The 27,853-nt window shown below is 44.5% G+C and overlaps 1 protein-coding gene across 2 annotated transcripts in view; it reads left to right on the top strand.

The window, feature by feature from the left end:
* Nucleotides 1-16,275: 16,275 nt before the first annotated feature.
* Nucleotides 16,276-27,853, top strand: part of LOC115467320 (zinc finger and BTB domain-containing protein 24-like) — a 38,183-nt gene continuing 26,605 nt past the window's right edge. For both annotated transcript variants that reach the window (XM_030199192.1, XM_030199191.1), the window contains exon 1: nucleotides 16,276-17,206. In XM_030199192.1, coding sequence (XP_030055052.1) covers nucleotides 16,276-17,206 — 931 coding nt within the window. The remainder of the gene's footprint in view (nucleotides 17,207-27,853) is intronic.

Below are 27,853 nucleotides of genomic sequence, written 5' to 3'. Positions count from 1 at the left end.
GCTCTCTATTTCTGTTTGCTTGGCAGTTTTGTGCCTCGGCTGCTTTCTCAGTATTGTAGCCTTGAGTGCCTTACAATTTCCAGATGCCAGAGTTAGAGTACTGTGCCTTTAAGGTCAGTTATTCTATTTCATTTTGCTTGCCAGCTTTGTGCCTCGGCTGCTTTCTCAGTATTGTAGCCTTGAGTGCCTTACAATTTCCAGATGCCAGAATTAGAGTACTGTGCCTTTAAGGTCAGTTATTCTATTTCGTTTTGCTTGGCAGCTTTGTGCCTCGGCTGCTTTCTCAGTATTGTAGCCTTGAGTGCCTTACAATTTCCAGCTGCCAGAGTTGGAGTACTGTGCCTTTAAGGGCATTTATTTCTTTATTTTCAGCGGACCGAACGGGGGTTTTGATTCCTTGCTGGAACGAGAGAGCAGCGCTTTCTTCAGTGCTTTTGCAGTGTGAGGGAGTTTTTGGTTTGGCGCGTTTGCGGAACAGCTTTTCCCTTCCCTCCCCTCGTGGTTTATGGCGGCCCAGCTCCTCCGATGTCGCGCGTGCTCGTGGCGAGGGGTAGAGGCGCCGGGTGCTCAGTGTAGCTTTGCGGTGCACCTATAAAGGTGGCTGCGGCACCCCCCGACTTGACCGCGGAGGGATCGATGGTGTCGGGAGCCTCCGGGTCAGCGGGAGCGTAGGCAGGGCCGCTGTCAGCGGGAACAGCCGCCATCTTGAGTCTGACGCGGCCCGTGGAGCCAGCTGTTTTTGGGCCTGCGGCCTCCGTTTTTGGCACAAAAGGGCCTAATGACGGTCCAGGAATGGTGGGCTTTCCTCCAGATTTTGTCTGGACGCGGTATCAGGCCTGGAGATCGGGACCCCCCCCCCCCCCCCCTAATTGGAAGAGGGGGCTATTTCCGTCTTGGCTGAGAGACCACGGTTAGAGTGGTCAGAGGACAGGCAATGTTTTTCTCCTGTAGCTGCAGAAGCTGTGCTTAGTGATCTGGGGGAGTCAGATGGAATTGACGGCTCTCAGGAGCAGGATTGGTGGATTCCTGGAGAGGATCCTTCAATAGTGCGGATTTTCCATAGAGATGAGCTGTCAGAACTCATAGATCAGGTGTCGTCCACCCTTCAGTTTGGTCCTGAGGTGGCTTTGGGGGAAACTGTCCAGGATCCGTTGGTGAAGGGCATTCAGCGTCAGGCGTGATCCTTCCCTATGAACAAGGATCTCCGGGAGATGATTTGTCAGGAATGGGATTTGCCTTGTAAGGTGGCAAAGGCAATGGCGAGGCTTTATCCCCTCCCTCAGGACGATAGGGATTCATTTAAGGCTCCCACGGTAGATGCAGTAGTGACGGCAGTAATTATAGCTACGGCTATCCCGGTTGATGGAGGAATGGCCCTCCGTAATCCTCAGGATAGGAAGTTGGGATCTTTTCTCAAGCGTAGTTTTATTTTGTCGGCTCTAGCCCTGCAGGCCTCGGTTTGTGGGGGTCTGGTAGCTCGGGCATGTTTTCGTTGGGCCGAGAAGCTCCTGGATGATTCGGTAGATGTTGGTTCTTCTGGGGGTCAGGAGTTAGCCGACTTGGACATGGGTTCATCCTTTTTGTCTGAGGCTTTTATGATTTGTTGCCTACTTCAGACAAAAAATATGGCTATGGTTGTGGGTCTCTGCCACTTAAGGGAGCTATGCTCTTTGGAGAAGATTTGGACAAGTTAGTGTGAGGTCTTAGTGATACCAAGGTTCTATGGCTTCCAGATTTTCGGTTCAAGGCAGGGGCCAGAACTAGTTCCTCTCGGGGACGGTTTAGGGAGGCTCAGCGGTATAGGCCGGGCAGATCGAGTGGGACCTACCCCTAGCTGTCTGTTTGTCTGTCCAATTTAGATTGTGAGCTCTGTTGAGCAGGGACTGTCTTTTCATGTTAATTTGGACAGCGCTGTATAAGTCTAGTAGTGCTATAGAAATGTTTAATAGTAGTAGGACCTCTAGGGGTCGGTTTTTCCAGCGCGCACAGTTCTTTCGTGAGAATCGTCGCGGAGGGCGTGGCTTTTCCTTAGGAGGTTAGTATTCACGCCGCAATTCCCAATGAAGGTGTGCGGGCTCAGGCTCTGGTGCATGTTGGGGCTCGGCTGAGTCTGTTTTACCAGAGCTGGGCCCAGATCAGTGGGTTCTCAAGGTGTTTCGAGGCGGATATGCGCTGTTCTCCCGAAGTGTTTCTGGAATCCCTCTGTCGGTCTTGGAGCAAGAGGGCAGCAGTGAGGGACACTCTGCGGTGGCTGCTCGCATTGGGAGCCGTGGTTCCTGTTCCTTCAGATCAGCAACGCTCAGGGTGCTATTTGATCTATTTTGTGGTCCACAAGAAAGAGGACACTTTTCGTCCCATTTTAGATCTCAAAAGGGTCAATGCGGCACTCAAGGTGCCCTCTTTCCGGATGGAGACGTTGCGGTCGGTCACTGGTGCGGTCCGGAAAGGAGAGTTTCTCACTTCCCTGGATTTGACGGAAGCTTATCTTCACTTTCCTTCGTGCAGCCTTTTGGTTCCAAGTTACAGGGTCCGATTTGTCGGTTCCTTGCAGAGAAGGCGCCGACGGCCCGTACTTATCGTCAGGTCCTGGGCCTGATGGCGGCGACCATAGAGGTAGTTCCGTGGGCCAGGGCGCACATGCGTCAGGTACAGTCAGCTCTGTTCAGTCGTTGGTCCCCTCTGTCGCAGGACTTGGAAATGTGTTGTCCGCTGTCGGTGGCCCCTCGTCTCAGTCTCCGCTGGTGGCTCAACCCGCGCAATTTGGGAACAGGAATGCCGTTGGAGTCCCCACAGGGGCTGGTAATGGTCACGGATGCCAGTCTGCAAGGTTGGGGGGCACATTGTCTCGGTCAGGTAGCTCAAGGCCGGTGGTCTCGGGCAGAAGCAGAGTGGTCCATCAACCGGCTGGAAACTCGGGCAATTCGGGTGGTGCTCCAGGCCTTGACGTCGGTGGTTCGCCACAAGGCTGTCCGAGTGCTCTGTGACAATGCCATGGCAGTAGCATATGTCAACCGTCAAGGGGGGACGAAGAGCCTTGGCGGCGCAGTTGAACTCATCTTCAGGCTCGCTTGGCAGCGCATGTGGCCGGGGTAGGTCACATAGATGCAGATTATCTCAGCAGGCACACTCTAGATCCCAGAGAGTGGTCTTTTCTTCGGTCAGTGTTCCAGTGAGTTGTGTCGGTCTGGGGACTTTCGGTGATCTTAGGGCAACGGCTCGCTATGCGCAAGTTCAGAGATTTTTTGTTTTTTCAGTCGCTGAAGAGACCCTTGAGCGGAGGGAATCGACGCTCTTCTGTTGCCTTGGCCTCGGGAGTGACTGTATGTGTTTCCTCCGTGGCTGTTAGTCGGTCGAGTAATATAGCGCATCGAACATCACTTCGGTCGGGTTATTCTGGTAGCTCCGGATTGGCAGCATCGACCATGGTACAGAGACCTGGTGCGGTTGGCAGGGGCGGCGGCCCTGCCTTTGTTGGGATCAGTTCTGTGTCAAAGCCCGATAATCATGCCGGTTCCGGCTCGGTTTTCGCTTATGGCTTGGCTCTTGAGCGGCACAAGTTGAAGAAGAAGGGGCTTTCGTCCAGTGGCTTTGCTACGATGTTGAGTTGCCGTAGACGATTCACTTCCTTGGCGTATGTCCGGGTTTGGAGAATCTTTGAGCACTGGTGTGAAGACCATCGAGTTCGGCCGTTTCGCTCTTCGGTGGCGGAAGTTTTGGAATTTTTGCACGATGGTGTTTATAGGGGTCTGGCCTTGTCTACCCTGAAGGTTCAGGTGGCAGCTTTGTCATGTTTTCGTGGGAAGCTTCAGTGAAAGTCCTTCGCGTCTGTGCCTGAGGTAGTGCGTTTTTTGAAGGGTGTTAAGTTGCTGCGTCCACCTCAGTGACGGATGGTGCCTCCGTGGGATTTGAAGCTAGTTTTGGATGCTTTGATCAGGCCTCCGTTTGTGCCGCTGGTATTGGCATCTTGTAAGGATTTATCTTTAAAGACGGTCTTGTTGGTGGCGATTACTTCAGCACGGAGTGTTTCAGAGCTTCAGGCTTTGTCTTGTAGGGAACCATTTTTGTCCTTTCTGAGGGAAAGGTTTCGTTGCGGACGGTGCTTTCCTTTTTTTGCCCAAGGTGGTTTCCGAGTTCCATGTTAATCAGGTCATCTCTCTGCCAGTGTTGGGTGATATGGCTGGAGATTCGGAGCAGCGTGGTATTACCAAGCTGGATGTCAGGAGAGTTTTGAGTTGTTATCTCTCTGGAACTCAGGACTTCAGAGCCTCTGACCGTTTGTTCGTTCTTCATGGTGGCCCAAAGAAGGGTGCAGCGGCTCCTAAGGTGACCATAGCACGGTGGTTGAAGGAGGCGGTTGCATCTGCTTACTTGGTGAAGGGTCCTGTGGTGCCTAGGGGCTGGTCTGCTCATTCCACTAGGGGAATGGCAGCCTCGTGGGCGGAGAATAGTATGATTTCTCTGTTAGATATTTGTTGGGCTGCGGTTTGGTTTTCGTTGCATTCCTTTGTGAAGCATTATAGGATTCCTGTGCATGCAAAGGACGAGGTGCGCTTTGGGGCAGCAGTTTTGACCTCTGGCCTTAGTAGGTCCCTCCCGTAAGTTAGTTACTGCTCTGGTACGTCCCACGCGTCTTGACCGGTCTGGAGGGTCGCTGAGGAAGGTGAAATTAGATCTTACCTGCTAATTTTCTTTCCTCTAGACCCTCCAGACCGGTCAAGAGCCCGCCCTGTCTGTATTGGAGGCCAGGAGGTGTGTTGGTTGGATAATTCTTGGCTGCTGTAGATTGTTGTTTCTCTAATTGCAGACTGTTTATTTCTGTTTTGTGATAGGAGTCCGGGACAGGTGGGGCTCTTCTTTGATAGTCCACCTGTAGAAGCCCAACTGTTTTATCAAAGGCAAAGGAACATGTTTCCGTAAGAGCAAGCGGAAGATGTTTCTTGTTTTTGCAGTTTACTGTGACCACGTACAGGGTTGCTAGTTGTTGTTAGTGTTTTTTGTTTCTCTGCTTTGTCAGGGTTATACTGGCTAGTGGAGGTTCTGCACAGGTTATATATACAGGCTTCAAAAGCTTAGTGTTTTCTCAGTCTCCCTCTGCTGGTAGGAGGACATAACCCACGCGTCTTGACCGGTCTGGAGGGTCTAGAGGAAAGAAAATTAGCAGGTAAGATCTAATTTCACCTTATAGACTGCTTAAGTGTTGCCATACTGGGACAGGCTGAAGGTCCATCAAGCCCAGTATCATGTTTCCAACACTGGCCAATCCAGGTTACAAGTGCCTGGCAAGATCCCAAAACAGTACATTTTATGCTGCTTATCCTAGAAATAAGCAGTGGATTTTCCCAAGTCCATTTTAATAATGGCTTATGGACTTTTCTTTTAGGAAGCTATCCAAACCTTTTTTTTTAACCCCGCTAAGCTAATTGCTTTTACCACATTCTCTGGCAACAAATTCCAGAGTTTGATTACACATAGAGTGTAGAAATACTTTCTCTGATTCATTTTAAATTTACTACTTTGTAGGTTCATTTTGTGCCCCCAGTCAGGGCCGGTCTTAGCAATTGCGGAGCCCTGTGCAGACCAGTTTGGTGGGACCTAGCCCCACCCCTTGTTGAGAAGGTGTGTTTTAAACTTTTTTTAAAAATTTCAAATAAAGACAAATCACACAAAAATGTGTACAGAAAAACTAATTTATTTATTTATTTATTGCATTTGTATCCCACATTATCCCACCTTTTTGCAGGCTCAATGTTTCTTACAATACATCATGAATAGTGGAAAGATGAAAGAAAGAAGATCTAGAGTGCTAACTAAGAACATGATGGTAGTTTAACAAGCAAATGTTGTAAGGCAATTCTGGATGTACGTTTAGGAGTTCATATTTGTTGATCTTTGTGGTATGCCTTGTTGAAGAGATGCGTCTTCAATAGTTTGCGGAAGTTAGTTCGTTCATAGATCGTTTTTAAGTTGTGCGGCAGCACGTTCCAGAATTGTGTGCTCAGGTAGAAGGTTGACGCGTGCATTAGTTTGTATTTTAGGCCTTTACAGTTGGGGAAGTGAAGATTAAGGAATGTGCGGGATGACTTTTTAGCATTCCTGGGTGGTAGGTCTATCAGGTCTGACATGTATGCTGGGGCGTCTCCGTGGGTGATTTTGTGAACTAGAGTGCATACCTTGAACATGATCCGTTCTTTGAGTGGGAGCCAGTGTAGTTTTTCTCTCAGGGGTTTAGCACTTTCATATTTTGCTTTACTGAATATGAGTCTACCTGCAGTGTTCTGAGCTGTTTGAAGTTTCTTGATTATTTGCTCTTTTCAGCCAGCGTAGAGTGCATTGCAGTAATCTAGATGGCTGAGTACCATTGATTGTACCAGGTTGCGGAAGACGGCCCTTGGGAAAAAAGGTTTTATTCTTTTTAATTTCCACATTGAGTGGAACATCTTCTTGGTTGCGTTTTTCGCGTGGCTCTCAAGTGTTAGGTGTCGGTCAATGGTAACTCCAAGAATTTTTAGGGTGTCAGAAATTGGAAGATTCAGTTTTGGTGTTGAATTTGTTCGTGTTATGTTGCGAGGTGAGTACTAGGCATTGAGTTTCAGCTGAAAAGCGTCCGCCCATGTGTGCATGATCTGTAGGCTTTGGTTGATATCATTGGAAATTTCCTTTAAGTCTTGTTTAAATGGGATGTAGATCGTTACATCATCTGCGTATATGTACGGGTTAAGGTTTTGGTTTGATAATAGTTTCGCCAATGGTATCATCATTAAGTTGAATAAGGTCGGTGAGAGGGGGGATCCCTGTGGAACTCCGCATTCAGGTATCCATGTGGCTGATGTATTCGAATTAGCTGTCACTTGGTATGATCGTGTGGTTAGGAACCCCTTGAACCATTTGAGAACGTTGCCGCCAATTCCGAAGTACTTGAGGATGTGTAGTAGTATTCCATGGTCAACCATGTCGAAGGCGCTAGACATCAAATTGTAGAAGTAGTATGTTCTTGCCAGTTGCAATCATTTCTTTGAATTTATTCATGAGAGTAACTAGTACCGTTTCCGTACTGTGATTAGATCGGAATCCTGACTGGGAGTCGTGTAATATTGAGAATTTGTCTAAATGGTTTGTGAGTTGTTTGGTTACCATCCCTTCCGTTAGTTTAGTTATTAAGGGGATGGATGCTACTGGCCTGTAGTTGGTTAGTTCACTGGCACTCTTCTTTGCGTCTTTGGGTATAGGGGTGAGTAGAATGTTTCCTTTCTCCTTCGGGAAGAGTCCAATTTGTAACATATGGGTCACGTGGTTCGTGAGGTCTATTATAAATTGTTGAGGGGCAGATGTCATGAGGTTGTTTGGACATATGTCTAGTTTGCAATGAGATTTGGCGAATCTTTTGAGCGTTTGGGAGATAGTATCCTCTGATAATATCTCGGTTAGTCCAGGTTCTGTTTGCTTGGTATACTCCAGGGTCTGGGTCTAGACAGTCGAGCAGTTCGGTGTAATCAGTGGTACTGACCGGTATTTTAAGTTGCAGTTGTATGATTTTCTCATTGAAGTATCTTGCAAGATTGTCTGCTCCTGGTGTATCTTTGCTGTTGGTTGTGACTGGTGTGCTGTCTAGTAGTTTATTCACGAGTTGGAAGAGTTTGTGTGTGTCTTTGTAGCCTGGTCCGATTTCAGTTTTATAAAATAATCTTTTAGTTTAGCAAGCAGCCTGAGCCAACAGATTTATTTTCCACTGAACATAATTAACTTTGTATGAACTTGGCTGCTAATAGTGTGCTGAACTGGACAATGTTGGCACATTTAAGGACCTGTTTACTAAGCCGCGTTATAGGCGCATTAACATTTTTAACGCAAGTTAACCATATACGTGCATTAACTGTGTACGCTACTACAATATCCCTATAGGTGCCTTACTAAACAGGGCCCTTAGACTGGACATTTCTGCAGGAAGGAAACCCCTCCCTCATTAATCAATACCTTCTCTGTGAAATAACAATTTAAAAAAGGCAAGTGCATTTTTATAATATACCACTGAATTCCACAAAGCAAAAGGAGCAGTTTCCCACAGAAAAAAAAAAGATTTTAAATGCCCCCGGGTTTCAATCTAATTCATATTTAATGTGGGATAAAATGCTATAAATAAGTAAATAAATAGAAGCTCTGAAAGTTGAGCACCTGATTCTCATAACATTATGTCTGTTTAGTAGCCCATTACCAGGAGAAAAAAAAATCTCTGCACGAATATAATAGTAAAGGAAAGGGAAATGGGACATGTGTGGGAAAGCGCGGGGTATAAATGTAATTAATAATAATAATACTGCCTTTCTGAGGTTTTTGCAACTACATTCAAAGTGGTTTACATATATTCAGGTACTTATTTTGTACCAGGGGCAATGGAGGGTTAAGTGACTTGCTCAGAGTCACAAGGAGCTGCAGTGGGAATTGAACCCACTTCCCCAGGATTGAAGTCTGCTGCACTGACCACTAGGCTACTCCTCCACTAGCAACATTCCATGTAGAAGTTGGCCCTTGCAGATCAGCAATGCGGCCACGCAGGCTTCTGTTTCTGTGAGTCTGAAGTCCTGCACGTAGGAGAAGGGAAATGGGACTTGAATTACTGCCTTTCTGAGGTTTTTGCAACTACATTCAAAGCGGTTTACATATATTCAGGTACTTATTTTGTACCAGGGGCAATGGAGGGTTAAGTGACTTTGCCCACAGTCACAAGGAGCTGCAGTGGGAATCAAACTCAGTTCCCCAGGATCAAAGTCCACTGCACTAACCTGTAGGCTACTCCTCCCTTTAACCAGCCCCTCCAAACGACACAGATACTACCTTGATTTCTTTTTACAGTATCCTCCCCCCACCCCCGTCCCTTTAACCAACCCCTCTAAACGACACAGATATTACCTTGATTTTTTTTTTTTACAGTATCCTATCCTCCCCTTCCCTCCAACCACCCACCCAGCTATTCCAGACCTACTCCCCCGATCCGCAGGGTACACTCTCTGCATATACCTGAAGCCACCCTAGTGGTCTAGTGGAGTCTTCAGGGCAGGAAAGATCTCCAGTCTTTTCTGCCGGCGCTGGCCCACTTGCTGCCGCATCTTCTTTAAAATGGCTGCCAAGACTTCCAACAGCAGCCTCGCCTTCAGCGGAAGTCTTACCAGCAACTGGGGATCTTTCCCCGAAGACTCTGCTAGACCACCTGGGAGGTCGGGAGGGCACCCCTGTGGCTCGGGGAAAGGGAGGCAAGGAGTCAGATTGCGGCAATAGCAGGGAGCGCCCTGGAGGTGCGGGGCCCTGTGCGACTGCCCCTGTCGCTCCAGCCTAAGACCGTCCCTACCCTCAGTCCTACTATTTTTGGAAAGAGTAAACAAACGATTCACGTCTACTCGTTCCACTCTACTCATTTTATAGACCTCTATCATATCTCCCCTCAGCCGTCTCTTCTCTGAGCTGATGAGCCCTAGCAGTTTCAGCCTTTCCTCATAGAGAAGTCGTCCCATCCCCTTTATCATTTTCATCACCCTTCTCTAATTCCACTATATCTTTTTTGAGATGTGGTGACCAGAATTGAATACAATATTCGAGATGCAGTCGCACCATGGAGCGATACAAAGGCATTATAACATCCTCATTTTTGTTTTCCATTCCTTTCCTAATAATACCTAACATTCTATTTGCTTTCTTAGCCGCTGCCAAACACTGAGCAGAAGTTTCAACGTATCATCAACGATGACATCTAGATCCCTTTCTTGGTCTGTGACTCCTAACGTGGAACCTTGCATGACGTAGCTATAATTTGGATTCCTCTTTCCCACATGCATCACTTTGCACTTGCTCACATTAAACGTCATCTGCCATTTAGACGCCCAGTCTCGTAACGTTCTCTTGTAATTTTTCACAATCCTCCCGCGATTTAATGACTTTGAATAACTTTGTATCGTCAGCAAATTTAATTATCTCACTAGTTACTCCCATCTCTAGGTCATTTATAAATATGTTAAAAAGCAGTGGTCCCAGCACAGACCCCTGGGGAACCCCAGTATCTACCCTTCTCCATTGAGAATACTGACCATTTAACTTACTCTCTGTTTTCTGCTATAAAAATGCTAAATAATAGTAGTATCTTTTAACCAGTTTTTAATCCATAATAGGACACTACCTCCTATCCCATGACTTTCAGTTTCCTCTGGAGGCTTTCATGAGGTACTTTGTCAAATGCCTTTTGAAAATCCAGATACACAATATTAACCAGCTCGCCGTGATTTGCTGGTGCAGAATCTGAGTGAAGTGCACGGCTGTATGTGTACATTATAGACCTCTATGTCCTTCACATGTGTATGTGCAAACCATTTAGTGTAAATCATCGCACCTTACTTTCCTTTATAGAATACTCTTAAAATAGGTGCCGTAAGCTACACCTGTTAGAGAATTACCTTATCGTACCTATAAAGTACAGTGATACAGTATATAATGTACTTAGCACCCGTGAGACCTTCCTTAGAGCAGCAGGCTGAGAACCAAGGAAGCCCAGTTCAAATTCTACTGCAGCTGCTTGTCATTTTGGTCGTCCCTTAACCCTCTATGGCCGCTAGGGACAGGGAGATACCTATTGTACATAAATGTAACTATCCTTGAGCTGCTAGGGAAAAAAGTGAGAGTTAACCCAAATCTCTCTATATAAAAAGCAACACCAACGTTCTATGAAGCCTCCAGCCGGAAGTGTGAAGGGGGCGAGATATCCGGTTTCCCTATGAGTGTCTGCCCCGCCCTCTCTGTAACACAGTCAGTGAAGGAAAACAGCAGAGCACGAAATCAAATCGCTGGCTCTGTAACAGTGAAGGACTCAGAGGGGGGAGGGGAGAGAGGCCAGAGGGCAGGGACACACACACTCCCACATGCACACAGAAGAAAACATTGCTAGCCCCCGTTTCATTTGCATCAGAAACGGGGCTTTTTTACTAGTAAATGAATAAATAAGATTGTACTTTGCTGTAGCACCCAATCTAAGCTCTATGATTAAGGGATGATTTTCATACAGCACTGTGTACATGGTGATTCTGGATAAATGATATCAGATAGGGTATCAGAGTTGTGTTAACTCCTTACCTTGCTTCTTTTCACCTAAGAAAACACAGTTTGTACTTTTGTGGGTGATTTTTGGACATAAAAAGCTTAACAGTAAATTTTTATTTTAGTGTTAGGTCCTTAACATTGGATCTTGAGACACAGCTGAAGTCTAGCGCTGCCCCCAGCTGGTGAGGAGCAGCCCTGCCATCATGCCAGCCAATGCACCGAAACTGGCAGTGTATGAACCAAGAGCTGTAAGTAACAAGCATTCGTGCTTTGGGCTCTGTTGTTATTATACAGTCATTGTTTAATTTTGAAAATGTGAAATAAATTTGTATCATTAAATTAGCCCAGAACACAGCGATGGTGATAGAATCATGAATGCCAACATGAGAAGCAACCTCAGAAGTCATCAGTTGCACAGTGCTTAGACATGCTGCAGCGATACAGACTGCTAAGGTTTTCTTCTTGGCTTCTAAATTCCCTATTTTCTGTTTGGAGTGGTTATTTTCTCTTCGTAGAAACAGAAAAATGTAGACAGAGAGAGAGAGACCATATGGCCAGTCTTCTCATCCATGCCATCAACTCTATCACTCCCTTAGAGATCCTATGCACTTGTCCCAAGCTCTCTTGAATTTAGATACTGTCTTAGTCTGCACTACCTCCACCCGGGAGGCCGTTCCACGAATTCACCACCCTTTCCGTGAAGAAGTATTTCCTCAGGTTACTTGTCCGCTTTCACCTTCTTCAGCCTATTCCCCCTTGCTTCCTTCAGATTGAAAGAGATTTGCCTCCTGTGCATTTATTTATTTAGTTATTTGTTGCATTTGTATCCCACATTTTCCCACCTATTTGCAGGCTCAATGTGGCTTCCTGATCGCCAATTTTTATGGAGCTCAGAGAACATCTGGTGGATCCTCTTAAAAATTTGCTTAATAAATCCTTGGACACGAGAGAGGATCCACAAGATTGGAGAAGAGTGGATGGGGGTCCTCTTCACAAAAATGGTGACAGAGAAGATGTGGGAAACTGTCGGCGCAGTTGAAAGAAAGGCTAGTGAACTTTCTGGAATCCAATGGGTTACGTGATCTGAGGCAATATGGTTTTAGCAAAGGAAAATCATGCCAAACCAATCTGATTCTTCCTTAACTGGGTGACCAGAGGATTTTCGCAAAGTCTTTGGCAAAATGTCTCTATCATACATCTCCCCTCTCCTGCCTTTCTTCCAAACTCTGCCCCATACACTTTATGATGAAGCCCTCTGGTTCGATTTCATCCTGTTTGTCTTTTTAAAAGTGCAGTCTCCAGAATTGTACAGAGTATTCTAAACGAGGTCTCGCCACAGTCTTTTACAGGTGCATCATTGGCTCCTTTTTCCTACTGGCCATTCCTCTCCCTGTGCACCCAGGCATCCTTCTAACTTTCGCCATCACCTTTTCTACCTGTTTGGTCACCTTAAGATCATCACATACAATCACACCCAAGTCCTGCTCCTCTTTCTTGCACAAAAGTTCTTTCAGCCCCTAAACTGTATCGTTCCCTTGAGCTTTTGCAGCCCAAATGCATGACCCTACGTTTTTTTAACATTAAATCTTAGCTGCAAAATTCCAGACCATTCTTCTAGCTTCGCTAAGTCCTTCCTCATGTTACCCACACCATCAGGGGTGTTTGCCCTATTGCAAATTTTGATATCATCCACAAAGAGGCAAACCTTACCAAACAGCCCTTCAGCAATATTGCTTGCAGAAATGTTAAAAAGGAACTGGCTTAAGAACTGAACCTTGCAGCACATCACTGGTAACATCCTTTTTTCTCAGAATGAGCTCCATTTACCACTACGCTCTGTCGCCGTCCATTCAACCAGTTCCCACCCAGTTAGTGACTTTCGGGCCCATACCGAGAGCACTCAGTTTATCTACTACTAATCATTTCTGTAGCGCTACTAGACATACGCAGTGCTGTACACATTATATGCAGGTACTTTCTCTGTCCCTCAGGGCTCACAATCTAAGTTTTTGTACCTGGGGCAATGGAGGGTTAAGTGACTTGCCCAGAGTCACAAGGACCTACAGTGGGAATTGAACCCAGTTCCTCAGGATCAAAGTCCGCTGCACTAACCATTAGGCCACTCCTCCACCATTTGTCGTCTGTGCAGAAGTGTTATCAAAAGGCTTTAAATCAAAATACACCATCTAGCACTCTCCCTTGATGATCCAATTCTCTGGTCACCCAGTCTAAGATCTGCCTTGGGTCCTAAACGTTTCAGTTCTGTGTTTTAAAAGAATTTCCACTAATTTACTTACCACAGAAGTCAGACTTACCGGCCTGTAGTTCCCAACCTCCTCTTTACTTTTGTGTTTGTGGAGAGAGACCACATCTGCTATTCTGCAGTCCTCTGGAAACACTCCCCTCTCTAGAAGAGCACTCAAATGGTCAGCCAGAGGAGCCGTCAAAACTTCCCTAAGTTCCTTCAGTACCCTCAGGTGTATGCCATCCAGCCCCATCGCTTTGTCCACCTTTAGATAGCTCCTCACAAACACAGTCTTCTGAAAATGGTTCAGGGACTACCACCCCTCCATTCCTATTTGTGTTTGTCTTCTGCGGTCCTGATCCCCGGTCCTTCAGCTGTGAACACAGAACAGAAGTATTCGTTAAGCAATTTCGCCTTATCTTTATCAACATATTCCTCCCCTTCACCTTTGGGTCTCACAATGCCACTTTTACACTTACTCCTATCACTAACATATGTAAAAAATGTCTTCCCCCCCTCCCCATTTTACCGTACTGGCTATTTTTTCTTCTATTTGCATCTTTGTTTTCCTGACTACCAGCTTCTCTTAGCTTTTCCAGCTATTTTTGCCTGTCTTCCTCTTTCTGCGATCTCTTGCAGTTTACAAAGTCTAACTTCTTTTTCGTTACTTTTTTAGATGCTACTTTTGAGAACCAGAGCAGGCCTCCTTTTCCTCTTACTTTTATTTACTTTCCTTACAATAGCTCCTTTCAGTTTTGCCCGCTGCTTTCCAACTTCTTCCATATGTTCCCATCCAGACAGCAATTCCTTGAGGTAATTTCCCGTCGGAACAAAATTAGTATTTTTTAAAGTCAAAAACAATTGATCAGGTTTTCTTCTCTCTGGGTTTGCTTTTGTATATTCAGTTTAGTCTGGTGCCTCTTCGTATTTTGGTGGGTTTTTTTTTAGGTTGTTTGAGCTGTCACAAGTGGCAACACACACACAAATGTGATTGCGTCCCCTTTTTCCTACTTATATACGTATTTATTTATTTATTGCATTTGTATCCCACATTTTCCCGCCTATTTGCAGGCTCAATGTGGCTTACAGAGTTTTGTAATGGTGTTGTCATTCCAGGATATCAGATACAATTAGTGATGTAACAAGATTAAGTAGGGAAAAGAAAAGAGTTAGGTGGGAGAGTATAGCAGGTAGACATTCTTAACTGGGTTGGGTTGTCGAAGTGGTTTATTGAGGCTATGGATTTTCTTTGTAGTCTTTTTTTTTTTTTCTTAAGATTTATTTATTACATTTCAATATGATACATTCATAAATAATAAATGTCGGCAATCAGGCAATACATCCAAAGGAAAAAAAATACTTCATCCATTACATTCTCATGGATTTACAGAAAATGTCTTATATACTTAGGCCACAAATGAGTACGATCAAGATACAAAGTAATAATCACTAGGAAAAATAGAGTAAACTCTTATAACAACATAAGGAGGACAGAATCCCAGGCTTTACCAGCGGTTTCAGCTCCCTACTGGTGTCACCGAGGCTTGAACATCCCTACTTTCCTTACTTGTTAAAAGGAGCTTCAGCTTTTCTGGATCAAAAAATACATAATGAACATTGCTAAATGACACAAGGCATCTACATGCAAATTTTAATTTAAATGCTCCTCCCAAGGAGAGAATTCAAGGCCTAAGCCCCAAAAATTCTCGCCTTTTTTTCTGTGTAGACTTACTGACGTCTGGAAAAATCTGTATTTTCGATCCATAAAACTGGGCTGCCATAGATTGGAAGTAAAGTCTCAATATGTTATTTTGATCAGTCTCAAACGCAAAGGACACCAGGAGAGTAGTGCGTTCAGTAATAATCTCTAGTGAAGTTTCAAGAAATTGAGTAAGGTTCAAGTCTGGAACTGTCCCCAAATTTGGTTTAGTTCCTGTAGTATAATAGGCCTTCACAATTGGAGGAAAAACCTCTTTTGGAATCCTTAATACATCTAGGAAATATTTCTGTAACATCTCTTTTGGAGGGAGTAAATGGTTTTAGGAAAGTTTAAGGTTTTCCCTTCTTTTATATAATAATTGGGTTTCTACTACTACTACTACTTAACATTTCTAAAGCGCTACTAGGGTTACGCAGCGCTGTACAATTTAATATGGAAGGACAGTCCCTGCTCAAAGAGCTTACAATCTAGAAGACAGGTGTACAATCTAAAGACAAGTGTACAGTCAAAAGACAAGTGTAGAGTCCGTCTGATAGGGCATACTATATTTCACGAAAGGTTAGGTGCCGAAAGCAGCCTTGAAGAGGTGAGTTTTAAGCAGAGATTTGAAGATGGGTAGAGAGGGGGTTTGGCGTAGGGGTTGAGGAAGATTGTTCCAGGCATAGGGTGAGGCAAGGCAGAATGAGCGGAGCCTGGAGTTGGTGGAGAAGTGAACTGATAGGAGGGATTTGTCCTGTGAGCAGAGGTTATGGGCGGGAACATAGGGAGAGTGAGGGTAGAGAGGTAGTGAGGAGCCACAGACCGGGTGCATTTGTAGGTAAGGAGGAGAATCTTGAATTGTATGCGGTATCTGATCGGAAGCCAGGTACTTGTGACCTGGCTTGGCCACTGTTTGGAAAACAGGATACTGGGCTAGATGGACCATTGGTCTGACCCAGTATGGCTAATCTTATGTTCTTAAGATACATATCTCTATGCATTGAAAAAAATACAGACTACAAATGAAATGTATTTGTAGCATCCGTGTACGATAGGGGCTCTTGCAGAGACAGGGGAAATCCAGAAGTACAAAGTGGAGCTCCTTCCTTTTGTCAGCTTTAGGGACTTTTCTGTGATTTTTGTGACCATAACATCAATATAAAATAGATGAGTTGGTTCAAATTCCAGTAAAGGTGACGGTTGCTTTTTCTTTTTTCCTCTTGCTAGGTTTGTCTCATCTGACTTGTAGTAAAGAATGGCAGAAACAGCCCCTGCACTTGCAGCAGAGAAACCCGTTCTCATTCATTCTGGGGTCCACCGCGACACCGTGCTGGCAAACTTTGAGGAGCAGCGACGCAAGGACTTCCTGTGTGACATCACGTTGATCGTGGAGAATGTGCAGTTCCGGGCACACAAGGCCCTGTTGGCTGCCACTAGTGAGTACTTCTCCGTGATGTTTGCCGAGGAGGGTGAGCTTGGCCACTCTGTCTACATGCTAGAGGGAATGGTGGCTGATGTCTTTGGGGCTTTGCTGGGCTTCATCTACACAGGCCACCTCCATGTGAGCCAGAAGACCACAGAACAGATTGTGGCTACTGCTCAGCTCTTAAAAGTCAATAACTTGGTGAAGGCCTATTCCGATTACCAGAGCAAGCATGGCCCTGAAGATCCAGTGCCCAGATGCAGGGATGCAGTCACCGCCACTGCAATTGGAGAGCTGCCAAAACGGAAGCGAGGACGACCGAAGAAGTATTCACCTGGCTGCCAGGAAGAAGTGGTGGTCATTTCTGCAGAATGCACGCAGCCCAATGAGAGTGGAGAGGAAGAAAATTGGAGGAGAAAAGAAACAGAAGGAGTGATCTCCAATAGCCGTGTCAGGGACAAAGAGGAGGAAGGGGCTAACGGGACACAGAACTCGGGAACTCTCCTGCAGCCCTTGGCACCAGAGATGTGCAACTCCGGACCCCAGAGAGAAGGCAAGAGCAGGAGCCGATGCAGCCAGCGAAAGCTGCAAAGATCTGTAAGACTGAGAGACTATAAGTTATTGGGTGACGAGGACAAACAAGAAGAAGGCAAGAGAGGAGAGGAAAGGAAGAGGCGACCGAACGCGGAGGTGCAGTGCAAGGACTGTGGCAAAGTGTTTAAATATCATCACTTTCTGGCAATTCACCGAAGGACTCACACAGGTGGGTAAAACTTTGAGCAAGCACATCCGTTCGCTTTCAGGGAGAACCTAACTCTGAGCTTGGCTACGTTTTGTTAGATAAGAGCTAGTTTGAACAGGTTTCAAGGATTCTGTGTGTCCTACCTTGCAGGATATAACAGTCCTATACAGTCAAAAGCCCAGGCAAGCTGTTACAGGGGAGAAGGCATGATTATTCTCCTAGAATACACAGGGAGCTTGCAATATTCTTCTGCGGGGTTTTCTTTTATCAGATATCCCACTGCCAAGAGGATAAATGAGGCATCAGGAAATATTATAGAAACTGCCTGATAACTCCGGAGGCCCAGTTAAATCACTTGTGTCTGCCTAAGTGTTGATACTCGGTGGCAACTGGGGTGGTCCTTGGCCAGAGCGTGGGAGGAGCGGGTTAGAGGCAGTAGTCGCACTGCTAGCCAGTTGAGTAAGAAGCTTAGGACAGTATTTAGCTGCAGAGGTAACGGGCAATGGTCTGAATATTGACCGGAGCCCAGTTAATCTCTAGGTAGCGCCAGAGGGGTTTCACGTGCTTTAGCCTGCCTTTGAAGCTCCCTAGAGGTCTGAGGGGCATACGGACAGCATGCGATGCCTACTTTTTACTGCCCGTCGCAAGTCCAATCGCAAAATGGGATCGTGGCAACCCTTTGAGGCCACACCCATGCTTTGGCAGGAGGGTGGGAGGGTTGTATTCCATTATGTGGGTTCTGGTCAATATTTAGCCAGGGTCTGCATAACTGTCTTATGTGGGCTCTGGTTGAATATTGGCCAGGACCCATTTGTATGAATTAGCCCCGGGTGTGCATTACCAGTGTGTGGACATGGCTGGCATTAAATATGGGCTCAATATTGACCAGAGAGAAACTAGCAACAAGATCTGTTTTGTCTGTATACACTTTCCTTATCTACTGCCCTCATTTTCCCATTCCCAAGAGTCATCTGTGCCTCACAGGATTTACCTCTGTTAGAGCAAAGTATCCTCTGCTTATCCCAGGCTTTGCCCCTCACCCCCCCCCCCCCCCACCCTTCCAGCTAAGTATCCTCGGTACTTATCCCAGACGTTACCCCTCACTCCACCCCCACCCCCGCCGCTAAGGGTCCTTGGTGTTTATGACACTCAAAACTGCAATATCAAATGGTGTTGAACTTCACTAAACCGATACTATGATAACTCCCAAACACCAATCAATTACTCTTGCTCTGTAGGGATGAGATTTATAACTACTTTTTATGAAAAGAATTTTGGGGGGGAGAAAAAGAGATCTCGAAGATCCTTAGGGAAAATCCTAGGATACAACTAGCCTTACTTTTCTGCTAATGCTTGATTTTCTTTCATTGTCTCAAAAAAACCTCCCTTTTTTTTACATTTGCAATTCCTAAATGCACATCAACTTCTTCATAAAACGTTCTTATTCCAATACGTTCATCTTAAAGTGACAAGCGCTGCTTTCAGGACCCTTTCTTTCAGCTTGAAATCTTTAAAGCACACAATGATTTTATTTATTTATTTATTTATTGCATTTGTATCCCACATTTTCCCACCTTTTTGCGGGCTCAGTGTGGCTTACAATAAGATATGAATAATAGAAATACATTTGTTACAACTTGGTTATGGATTACATTGTGCAGAGTTGTGCGAGACATTCGAATATCATTAGGAATATAACAAAGGGACATCAACATCGAAACATTGGAAGGAGGCAATGGGAAGCTAAAGGGCAGTGTTAGACACAAAGACATATGGTGTACATAGTTCCGTGAATAAGTGTATGATTGACTGGATTACGGGATGAGGGATCAGAAGTGGATGTATGTTGCATTGATGAACAGTGAGTATGGACTCTATGTGTTTTGGCTCTTTCCGTAAGTTTGTTCAAACAGGTGAGTCTTCAGTAATTTACGGAAGGAAGCTTGTTCGTTAATCACTCTTAGGTTGCGCGGTAGTGTATTCCAAGACTGCGTGCTCATGTGGGAAAAGGTTGACGCGTGTAGCGTCTTGTATTTCAGGCCCTTGCAAGTGGGGAAGTGGAGGTTGAGGTGTGTTCGGGATGATCTTTTAGCGTTTCTGGGTGGTAGGTCTATTAAATCAGACATGTACGCTGGGGCTTCGCCGTAAATGATCTTATGGACTAGTGTGCAAACTTTAAAAGTAACGCGTTCCTTAAGTGGAAGCCAATGTAATTTCTCTCGTAGTGGTTTTGCCCTTTCATATCTTGGTTTTCCGAAGATGAGCCTGGCTGCTGTGTTCTGGGCTGTTTGAAGTTTCCTCAGTATTTACTCTTTGCAGCCTGCGTATAGTGAGTTGCAGTAATCCAGATGGCTGAGGACGAGGGATTGCACTAGGCTGCGGAAGACGAATCTTGGGAAGAATGGTCTTATCCTTTTCAATTTCCACATGCAGTAGAACATCTTCTTGGTTGTGTTGTTTACGTGGGTTTCGAGTGTTAGGTGGCGGTCGATAGTGACTCCAAGGATTTTTAGCGTTTCTGAGACTGGGAGGTTTAGGTTTGGTGTGTTTATCGCATTGAATTCATTTGTGTTGTATTGGGAGGTGAGTATCAGGCATTGGGTTTTTTCTGCATTTAATTTCAGGCGGAATGCATCTGCCCATGTGTTCATGATGTGTAGACTTTGATTGATTTCGTTGGAGATTTCTTTGGTGTCTTGTTTGAATGGGATGTATATTGTCACATCATCGGCGTATATATATGGGTTGAGGTTATGGTTTGATAGGAGTTTTGCTAAAGGGATCATCATTAGGTTGAATATAGTTGGTGTGAGAGGTGATCCTTGTGGGACTCCACATTCAGGTGTCCATGTCTTGGACGTGGTTGAATTTGATGTGACTTGATACGAACGCAGGGTTAGGAACCCCTTGAACCAGTTCAGGACATTTCCTCCGATGCCAAAGTATTCAAGTATGTGTAGTAGGATTCCATGGTCAACCATGTCGAAGGCGCTTGACATGTCAAATTGTAGGAGGAGTATATTGTTGCCAGTTGCAATTATTTGTTTGAATTTGGTCATAAGGGTGACTAATACTGTTTCTGTGCTATGATTCGAACGGAATCCTGATTGGGCATCATGCAGTATTGAATGTTTGTCTAGATAGTTTGTGAGTTGTTTAGTTACCATACCTTCGGTTATCTTGGTTATTAGTGGTATGGATGCTATTGGCCTGTAGTTGGTTATTTCGCTCGTGTTTTTCTTTGTATCTTTAGGAATTGGGGTGAGTAAGATTTTTCCTTTTTCTTTTGGGAAGAGTCCATTTTGTAGTGTGTAGTTTATATGGTTTGTTAGGTCTATTATGAATTGTTGAGGAGCAGATTTCATGAGGCTATTTGGACATATGTCTAGTTTGCAGTTGGATTTGGCATATCTTTTGAGAGTTTTAGAGATGAGGTCTTCTGACAGTAGTTCAAATTCGGTCCAGGTTCTGTCTGCTGGGTGTGTTCCTTCTTCTGGATCTAGACAGTCTAGAAGAGTGGTGTTTACTGTAGGGCTAGCGGGTATTTTGTGTCGTAATAGTATAATTTTCTCCTTGAAGTATGTCGCAAGGTTGTCGACACTTGGTATATCTTTGCCGTTGGTTGTATCTGGTGTGGTGTCTAACAGTTTGTTCACGATGTCCTTGGGGGGATTATTCTGCGCGGGTCCCAGAGCCCAGTGGGCTCTCTCTAACTTTACACTGTCCGGGGCAATGAGTGCCTCTGATGTAGAAAGCAGTGCTGGGGAAAATAGCGGAAACTGTTGTAAAGAGCCGTGCCAACCTGACCTGGAGTGACAAGGTAAGATTTAGCTACATTGGAGGAAAATTGATAGATCCCCCCCAGCATGAATGACACTCGCCCTCGTTCCCGTCACCCAGATCCCTTTTGAACAAGACCTAACCAAAATCAAAAACTCGATCAAAATAGGACTGAATACGATGGAGTCCTGGGCATCTGCCTTCAAACTAAAACTAAACACTCAACTTCTCGTAATAACATCACCATATTGTGACATTGCAATCTCCAGCATCACCATAGAAGGTACTTCATATTCCATCTCGGACTACCTCAAGGTCCCAGGAGTGATACTGGTCCAAGAACTGTCTTTTGAAAAACAAGCAGAAAATGTAATGTCAAAAATGTTCCACACAATGTGGAAACTGAGGAGACTTAGTCGAAGTGAGGCATTACTATGCTTTGAATTACTAGGTGAAAATTATCAGCAGTCAAGTATTCCTTCAGCCTTTGCAAGTAGCAAAGATGATTAGCACCATCTTTTCCAAACCAAGACTTGTACAGTTTCATATTCAGTGATGAATCTTTCATAACACCCAGGGATCACATTTTCTTGTTGAGCATAATTTTGATATCGTCTGTATGGCATCTGGAACATTAATTGGGACCAAGCCGGATAAGACAATGGCCTGTGTTTTTGCCATATTTAATCTAAGTTGGTTTGCTTCCATCCAGTGCTTAATCATCCTGAGTTTTAAGCTTAGTAGCTGGATATTTTCATTTATTGAATTCTTGATCTTAAAGAGGAATTGTATAAATACGGTACTTGACGCCTAAGTCCTTGAGAAGTGTGCACAGTGGAAGGAGGAAAATGTTGAACAGAATTGCAGGTAGATCTGACCCTTGGGAGGACCCCAGTGGTCAAACTAATCATCTCAGATATGTCTTTCCCCTGCACCACACAGTAGTGTCAGCTTTCCGAAAATGAGGAAAACCATTTTCCTACTGTTCCAGCAATCTTTGCAGCAGAATCGTGTGGTTGATAGAGTCAAAGGCACTTGAGATGTCTAATGAGACTAGGAGAAAGGATTCTTCTTTATCGAAACCTGTCCTGATGAGATCACACATAGAAAGCATTAGTGTTTCGGTATCATGTTCACTCCCGAAACCAAATTGAAATTGGTCCAGTAACTGATATTCATCCTTAAAGTAAGCTAGCTGAGATATATATCTGCACTTGGTCCCTCGGCTACATAGTAAGCTGTATTGTAAGTAAAGCATTAACGTCATATCTGTGCTATTTGAATGTTGTATTGTGTTGCTTATTAGGTGTTTAATTGGTATTATGCTGAGATCGTATTATATCTGTTACATAAATGTTCTTCCATGCTGTCTGTTATGGTATTGTTTGTATTATACTGACATTAATCATATTTCTGTTATATGATTGTTACTGCAGTGCTGTTAAATATGTATATTTCTGATAGCGTTTCATGTTAGTCCTGTTAGATTTCAATTTGCCATTTCCAAGTTTATTAACTGCTAAAACAGCATTTGTTAACAAAGGCTGGTTTTGAATTATGATTGCAAAGACCGTAAGAATCACTGTTTCGTTGCCTTTTTAATGTTTTCTGTGGTCTGATTTTATGTGAAATATATTTTATGATGTATGTTATTTTATACTCTGCTTTGGACAAGAGCAGATTATAAATTGAAATCAATGAAATGAAATATTTGGTCATTTTACTATTATGCTGTTAACAAAAATTGTAGGTTTTATTAAACTGTACCTGCTGTACACCACCTTGGGCGAATCTCTTCATAAATCCCAATAAATAAATGAAAATTTTAAAAAAAAAGTGGCTTTGGTGCACAATTTGGCCATTAAAGAATTACTGGTTTAGCACTCACTTTTTCTGCATCAGAGCTGGTACCTATATGGAATTGCCCCCATGACTTTATCTGGATAATGCTGAAGATTAATACTCTCTGAATAGCTTGTATCTTCTGCCCCTTCCCCTGCCTCTTCCAGAACACTTACCAGCTCTACTCCTTTTGGCTGCACATCTAGATTTGAGTTTCATTTTCATTGGAGCTGCACGTATAAAACTAGGTACATTCTCTGGGGTACACCTACAGTAGTTTTACATGAGCAGAAAATGGGCATGGCAGTGGTGTTCCAGGGCATGGCCCACTATGTGTCAAAACTGTCAGGAATGGTGAGCCCTTGGACCAAAGCTGGAGCTTTGGCAGACAAATCACCTGGGATGGCACAGGCAGGAATCAGAACAGACTGTACTAGGATAAACTAACAGACTCAACAAGGCAGGACAGAGGTAACTAAACACAATGGACAACACAAGAACCGGATCCAGACGAGGCAGGGAAAAGAAGGCAAGGGCCAGAACTGGAACCCAGACAGGACAAGGCAAGACTCGGAACTAGATAAAACTGGGACTGGGACCCAGAAATGCAAGACAAGGCAAAACACGGAAGTAGATTAAAACTGGGTCCAGAAAAGGGCAAGGCAAGGACTGGATTTGGACAGGACTAGACTGAAAGAGACAAGACAAAGCACAACTAAACAGGCAAGACAGGGTAGGAGCTAGGCAACAAGAATAACAGAAGCAAGACAAACAAGGCAGGGACAGGATTCAGGATTCTCGAACAGGCTTAGCTGGAACAGGATTCTCGAACAGGCTTAGCTGGAACAGGATTCAGGGATTCTCGAACAGGCTTGGCTGGAACAGGATTCAGGATTATCAAACAGGCTTGGCTGGAACAGGATTCAGGATTCTCAGACAGGCTTGGCTGGAACAGGATTCAGGATTCTCAAACAGGCTTGGCTGGAACAGGATTCAGGATTCTCAAGCAGGCTTGGCTGGAACAGGATTCAGGATTCTCAGGCAGGCTTGACTGGAACAGGATTCAGGATTCTCAAGCAGGCTCGGCTGGAACCGGATTCTGGAACGGGCTCGGCTGGAACCGGATTCTGGAACGGGCTCGGCTTGGCTTAACTGGAACAGGATACTGAAAGGGACTTGGCTTAGCAGGGAACTGGGACAGAACTAGCTCAAACATAGAGCAGGAGCAGAATCTGGCTCAAACACACACAGGAACAGAACTTGGCAGAAAGAGAGCTCAAGAGCCAGGAAGCAAACATGGCAGGCAAAGGATTAAGCAGACTAAAGGAAGACAAACAAAGAAGCAATGTGCTTACCAGCACCCACAGCTGGATAGCAGTGAAGTAATCAGATATGATGCTGGCTTCTACAGACTCAGAATAAAGACAAGAACCACACACACAGGAAACAGAACAGGGAATACAGAAACAGAGGTTGGCTTAAACACAGAGCTTAACGATAGCAAGAGTCAAAAGCACGGCTAGACTAAAAGCAGGAGCGAAGGGTAGAGTTAAACAGATACAGACACCAAGGGCAGGGTGTGGCTCTCAGGATCAAGGTACAAAAGCAAATACACAGAAACAAAACAAGCATTGAAACACAAAACTCTAAGAAACACAGAACAGACCTTCAGGAGCAAGATCGGAACAAAGCCAAGCAGGGAAATGCTCTAAACAGGTAACACAAGATTAAGAGACCTCTTGCAAAGGCCATGTAGGAAAGCTCCCTGGGTCCTTGTAAAGGAGTAGGCTGATGATGTCACAAGTAGGAAATGAAGCAGAAGCAGGGAGACCAAAGCTAGGCTTAGCTTCAGGGACACCAAAGCGAGGCTTGGCTACTAGGAAGAACAACAACAGGAAATGAAGCAGAAGCAGGGAGACCAAAGTGAGGCTTGGCTTACAGGAAGAAAAACAATAGGGAAAAAGGCAGACCGGAGAGGTCACAGCTAGATACAGGAAACAGTAGGTCTGAACATAAGGGCACGGCCACAATCGTGACACTATGCACCTACTCTAGACGCATATGTGCGGATACTGATTATTTATACATCTAGCATATATGTTTGGGTTGGATGTGCCAGAACCAGGTCTGACCTGGTATGATATTTAGGCACTCAGTTTCTGTGCCTGTATGTCTAGACTGGATATATAGGTGTATGAGTAAATTAGGCGCATATTTCAGCGATGCACACTAGAGGCTGGATTCAATATATGGCGCTGAAAAAAATCAGTTCTGATTGGTATTCTGTAAAGGATTCTTAGGGATGGGTGTCCTTTATAGACGAGCACGTAGCCCCAGAATCCGCACCCAACTTTGGCCGCACGGACTTAAACCAGCTGAAACCAGGTATAAATCCCAGTGCACAAGTTGGGTGTGGATCCCCTGAATTTTATAACACTGTGTTCATTTGAAGAGAACACCCCTGACCCACCAGTGTCTCTCCCATCATTCCTCCCCTTTTCAGATCCACGCAGTAACATTTAGGTGTTATTCTATAACTGGGTATGTAAATATAGTTCCATGCTCATCTGCCATTTTTGGGCCGTTTTGGCACCTTTTGTTATAATGCTTTTAAATAGCATGTAACAGGTGCCATGTATAGAATTCCCTAGCATATGTGTGCAGTGCTGAAAAATGCGTCTAATCTAGGAGTACACCTCAGCCTTCTTAGCGTGCATCCCTGGACATTCTGTTTGAAAATTGACCTCCTAGATGGCCGTCCAAAAGTTATGCATTGGGCAGCCTTGAATGTTCAGTCCTGACAGTTCACATGGTTAATATTGAAGTTAACTGCTTTGGTTGTAAAAGGTACTTGCAAATCTCAATGCAGGAACAGCAGGAATAAATTTAAGCAGATCAGGTAGCCATTTAAAGTTAAGGTGACATTAGGAGTTGTCCACACACCAAATGCGAGGTTGCAGGAGACGCAATTTAGGATCCTGCACGATACTTACATCTCAAAAAGCAAGGGGAAGGCTATGGCACTTTGGGATACAGATGTGTGTGATAAATGTGCTTTGGGAAAGGGCACAATGGTGCATCACTTCTTAGAGTGTAGTAAATTTCACCCTTTCTGGACTGATGTTTTGGATTTGATTGAAGTGATGGTGGGCACTAAGTGTGAATGGTCATATGCAACCCTATTATTGGGTTTCGATAACGCGCTAGATGCTCAGGGACTGTTGGAGCATCAACAGCGATTTGTGCTCGTAGCATTGATGCTGGCACGAAAGACAATTCATCATTGGGTGGGGAAAGATCCCCCGTCTTCGACTGAGTGGAAGGCTAGTATGATCCAGATGGCCTCATGGGAGCTCCACCACACATTTCACCCCCCGGGACGTTCATTTTCACGGTACATGGACATTTGGAAACTGGCACAGAATTATTTACAAGGGCAGCCATCGCCCATCCCAATGAGCAAGGAAGGGTGAGGGGGGGAGGGGTACAGTAGAAAAATGAATGGCTCATGTACAAGTCAGTTCGTTCATGTTATTGTACCAATGTTATCTTTGTAGTATTGTTTGCTGTACTGCTTGAACTTGGTGGGCACTTTAGTATTGTTCGTTTATGTGTGCCGTTCTCCAATAAAGGTATTAAAAAAAAAAAGTATCCACATTTGAACACATTCTTCCACTGAAAATCTGTATAAATTTAAGTGAATCATACTTGTTTAAATTGAAGTGTTGGCCATTTAGCTGAATATTGTGCCCAATAACAATAAAAGAACAAAATTGAAATAGCTAAAAACATTTAATTAATTTAAATGTTATAGATACAAAATTTAAAAAAAATAAGGAAATTTGTAGGAAGTCATATACATCTTAAATACTGTATTTTCACAAATATACTGCACCTACAAAAATAATATGCACCTATATTTAACGTGCACGAAATCAATAGTAATGCAAAATAACCTTGGTATAGTGCGCCCACGTATATACTGCGCTATATAACACAAATCAAACCCTTCTTACACTCCCTATGTAGATTTGAACTGTCCTATAGGATATATAATTATGCCAGGAATGAAGCGCAAGTCCTACACTGCTGACTTCAATCAGAAAGTCGTCGTGAGAGCAGAATCAAGAGAGCAGCAGTGAGAGAGTTTGAGGTTGGTGAGTCATCCATTTGCGAAAGGAGAAAAAACACCTCGAGAACCTGACCCCCTCCCCCCCGAAAACACGCACATTGTGGGCAGAAACCGAAATGGCCTCAACTAGGAAATGACTTGAGAGAGTGGGTCTTAGCTTGATTTTGTTCCCTTTAAGAAATCGCTGCTGTCGCAATTCAAATTAAAGCGGTGTCTGTCAAAGAGGCATCACGGATTTCAAAGCGGGCTTCACCTGGATTTTGAGATTCATGAAATGAAATGGACTTTCAGTGAGAATGAGAGCCGCTGTAAGCCAGCGACTTCCATAAGACTGGGAGCGAAAGTTGATTGACTTCTGTGAATTTGTCTCCGAAGAAATCTCTGAACTCGGTTTCTCTGCAATGTACATTATTAACATGGACAGAGTTTCAGTGTCTTTCGACATCTCACCCACCAGGACAGTGGCTGCTTCAGGTATGAAAACTGTAGCCATTGCAAACACAGGACATGAGAGGGCTTGCTTCACTGTTGTCCTCGGATGCACTGCAACTTGGGTGAAATTAAAGCCAGTGTGGTTGTCCATTGCAATAAGAAGGGATGGATGAACTGTGACCTATGAAAGTATGAATAGATCAATGTTATAGGGCCAGGCAAGGGGGATTCTTTTCAAAGAAATCCTTACTAATTTTCGAAGCCATGGCTACACACAAAGGAAAAAGCTTTCAAAATTATATAAACTCCATTGGTGTCCACATAGCTGTTATTCCTGCTGGTCTTACATGCAAGCTACAGCTACTAGATATAACAGTTAACCATCTCAAGACGTTCATGAGAGTGGGACGAAAGGATGCGGTTTGGGATTCATGAATTTACACCATCGGTACTGAAGCAGGCAACGTTTTCGGAAGTCTGCA

Source organism: Microcaecilia unicolor, chromosome 3, assembly GCF_901765095.1.
Source record: "Microcaecilia unicolor chromosome 3, aMicUni1.1, whole genome shotgun sequence".
NCBI lineage: Eukaryota > Metazoa > Chordata > Amphibia > Gymnophiona > Siphonopidae > Microcaecilia > Microcaecilia unicolor.
This window is presented reverse-complemented; position numbering and strand designations above follow the sequence as displayed.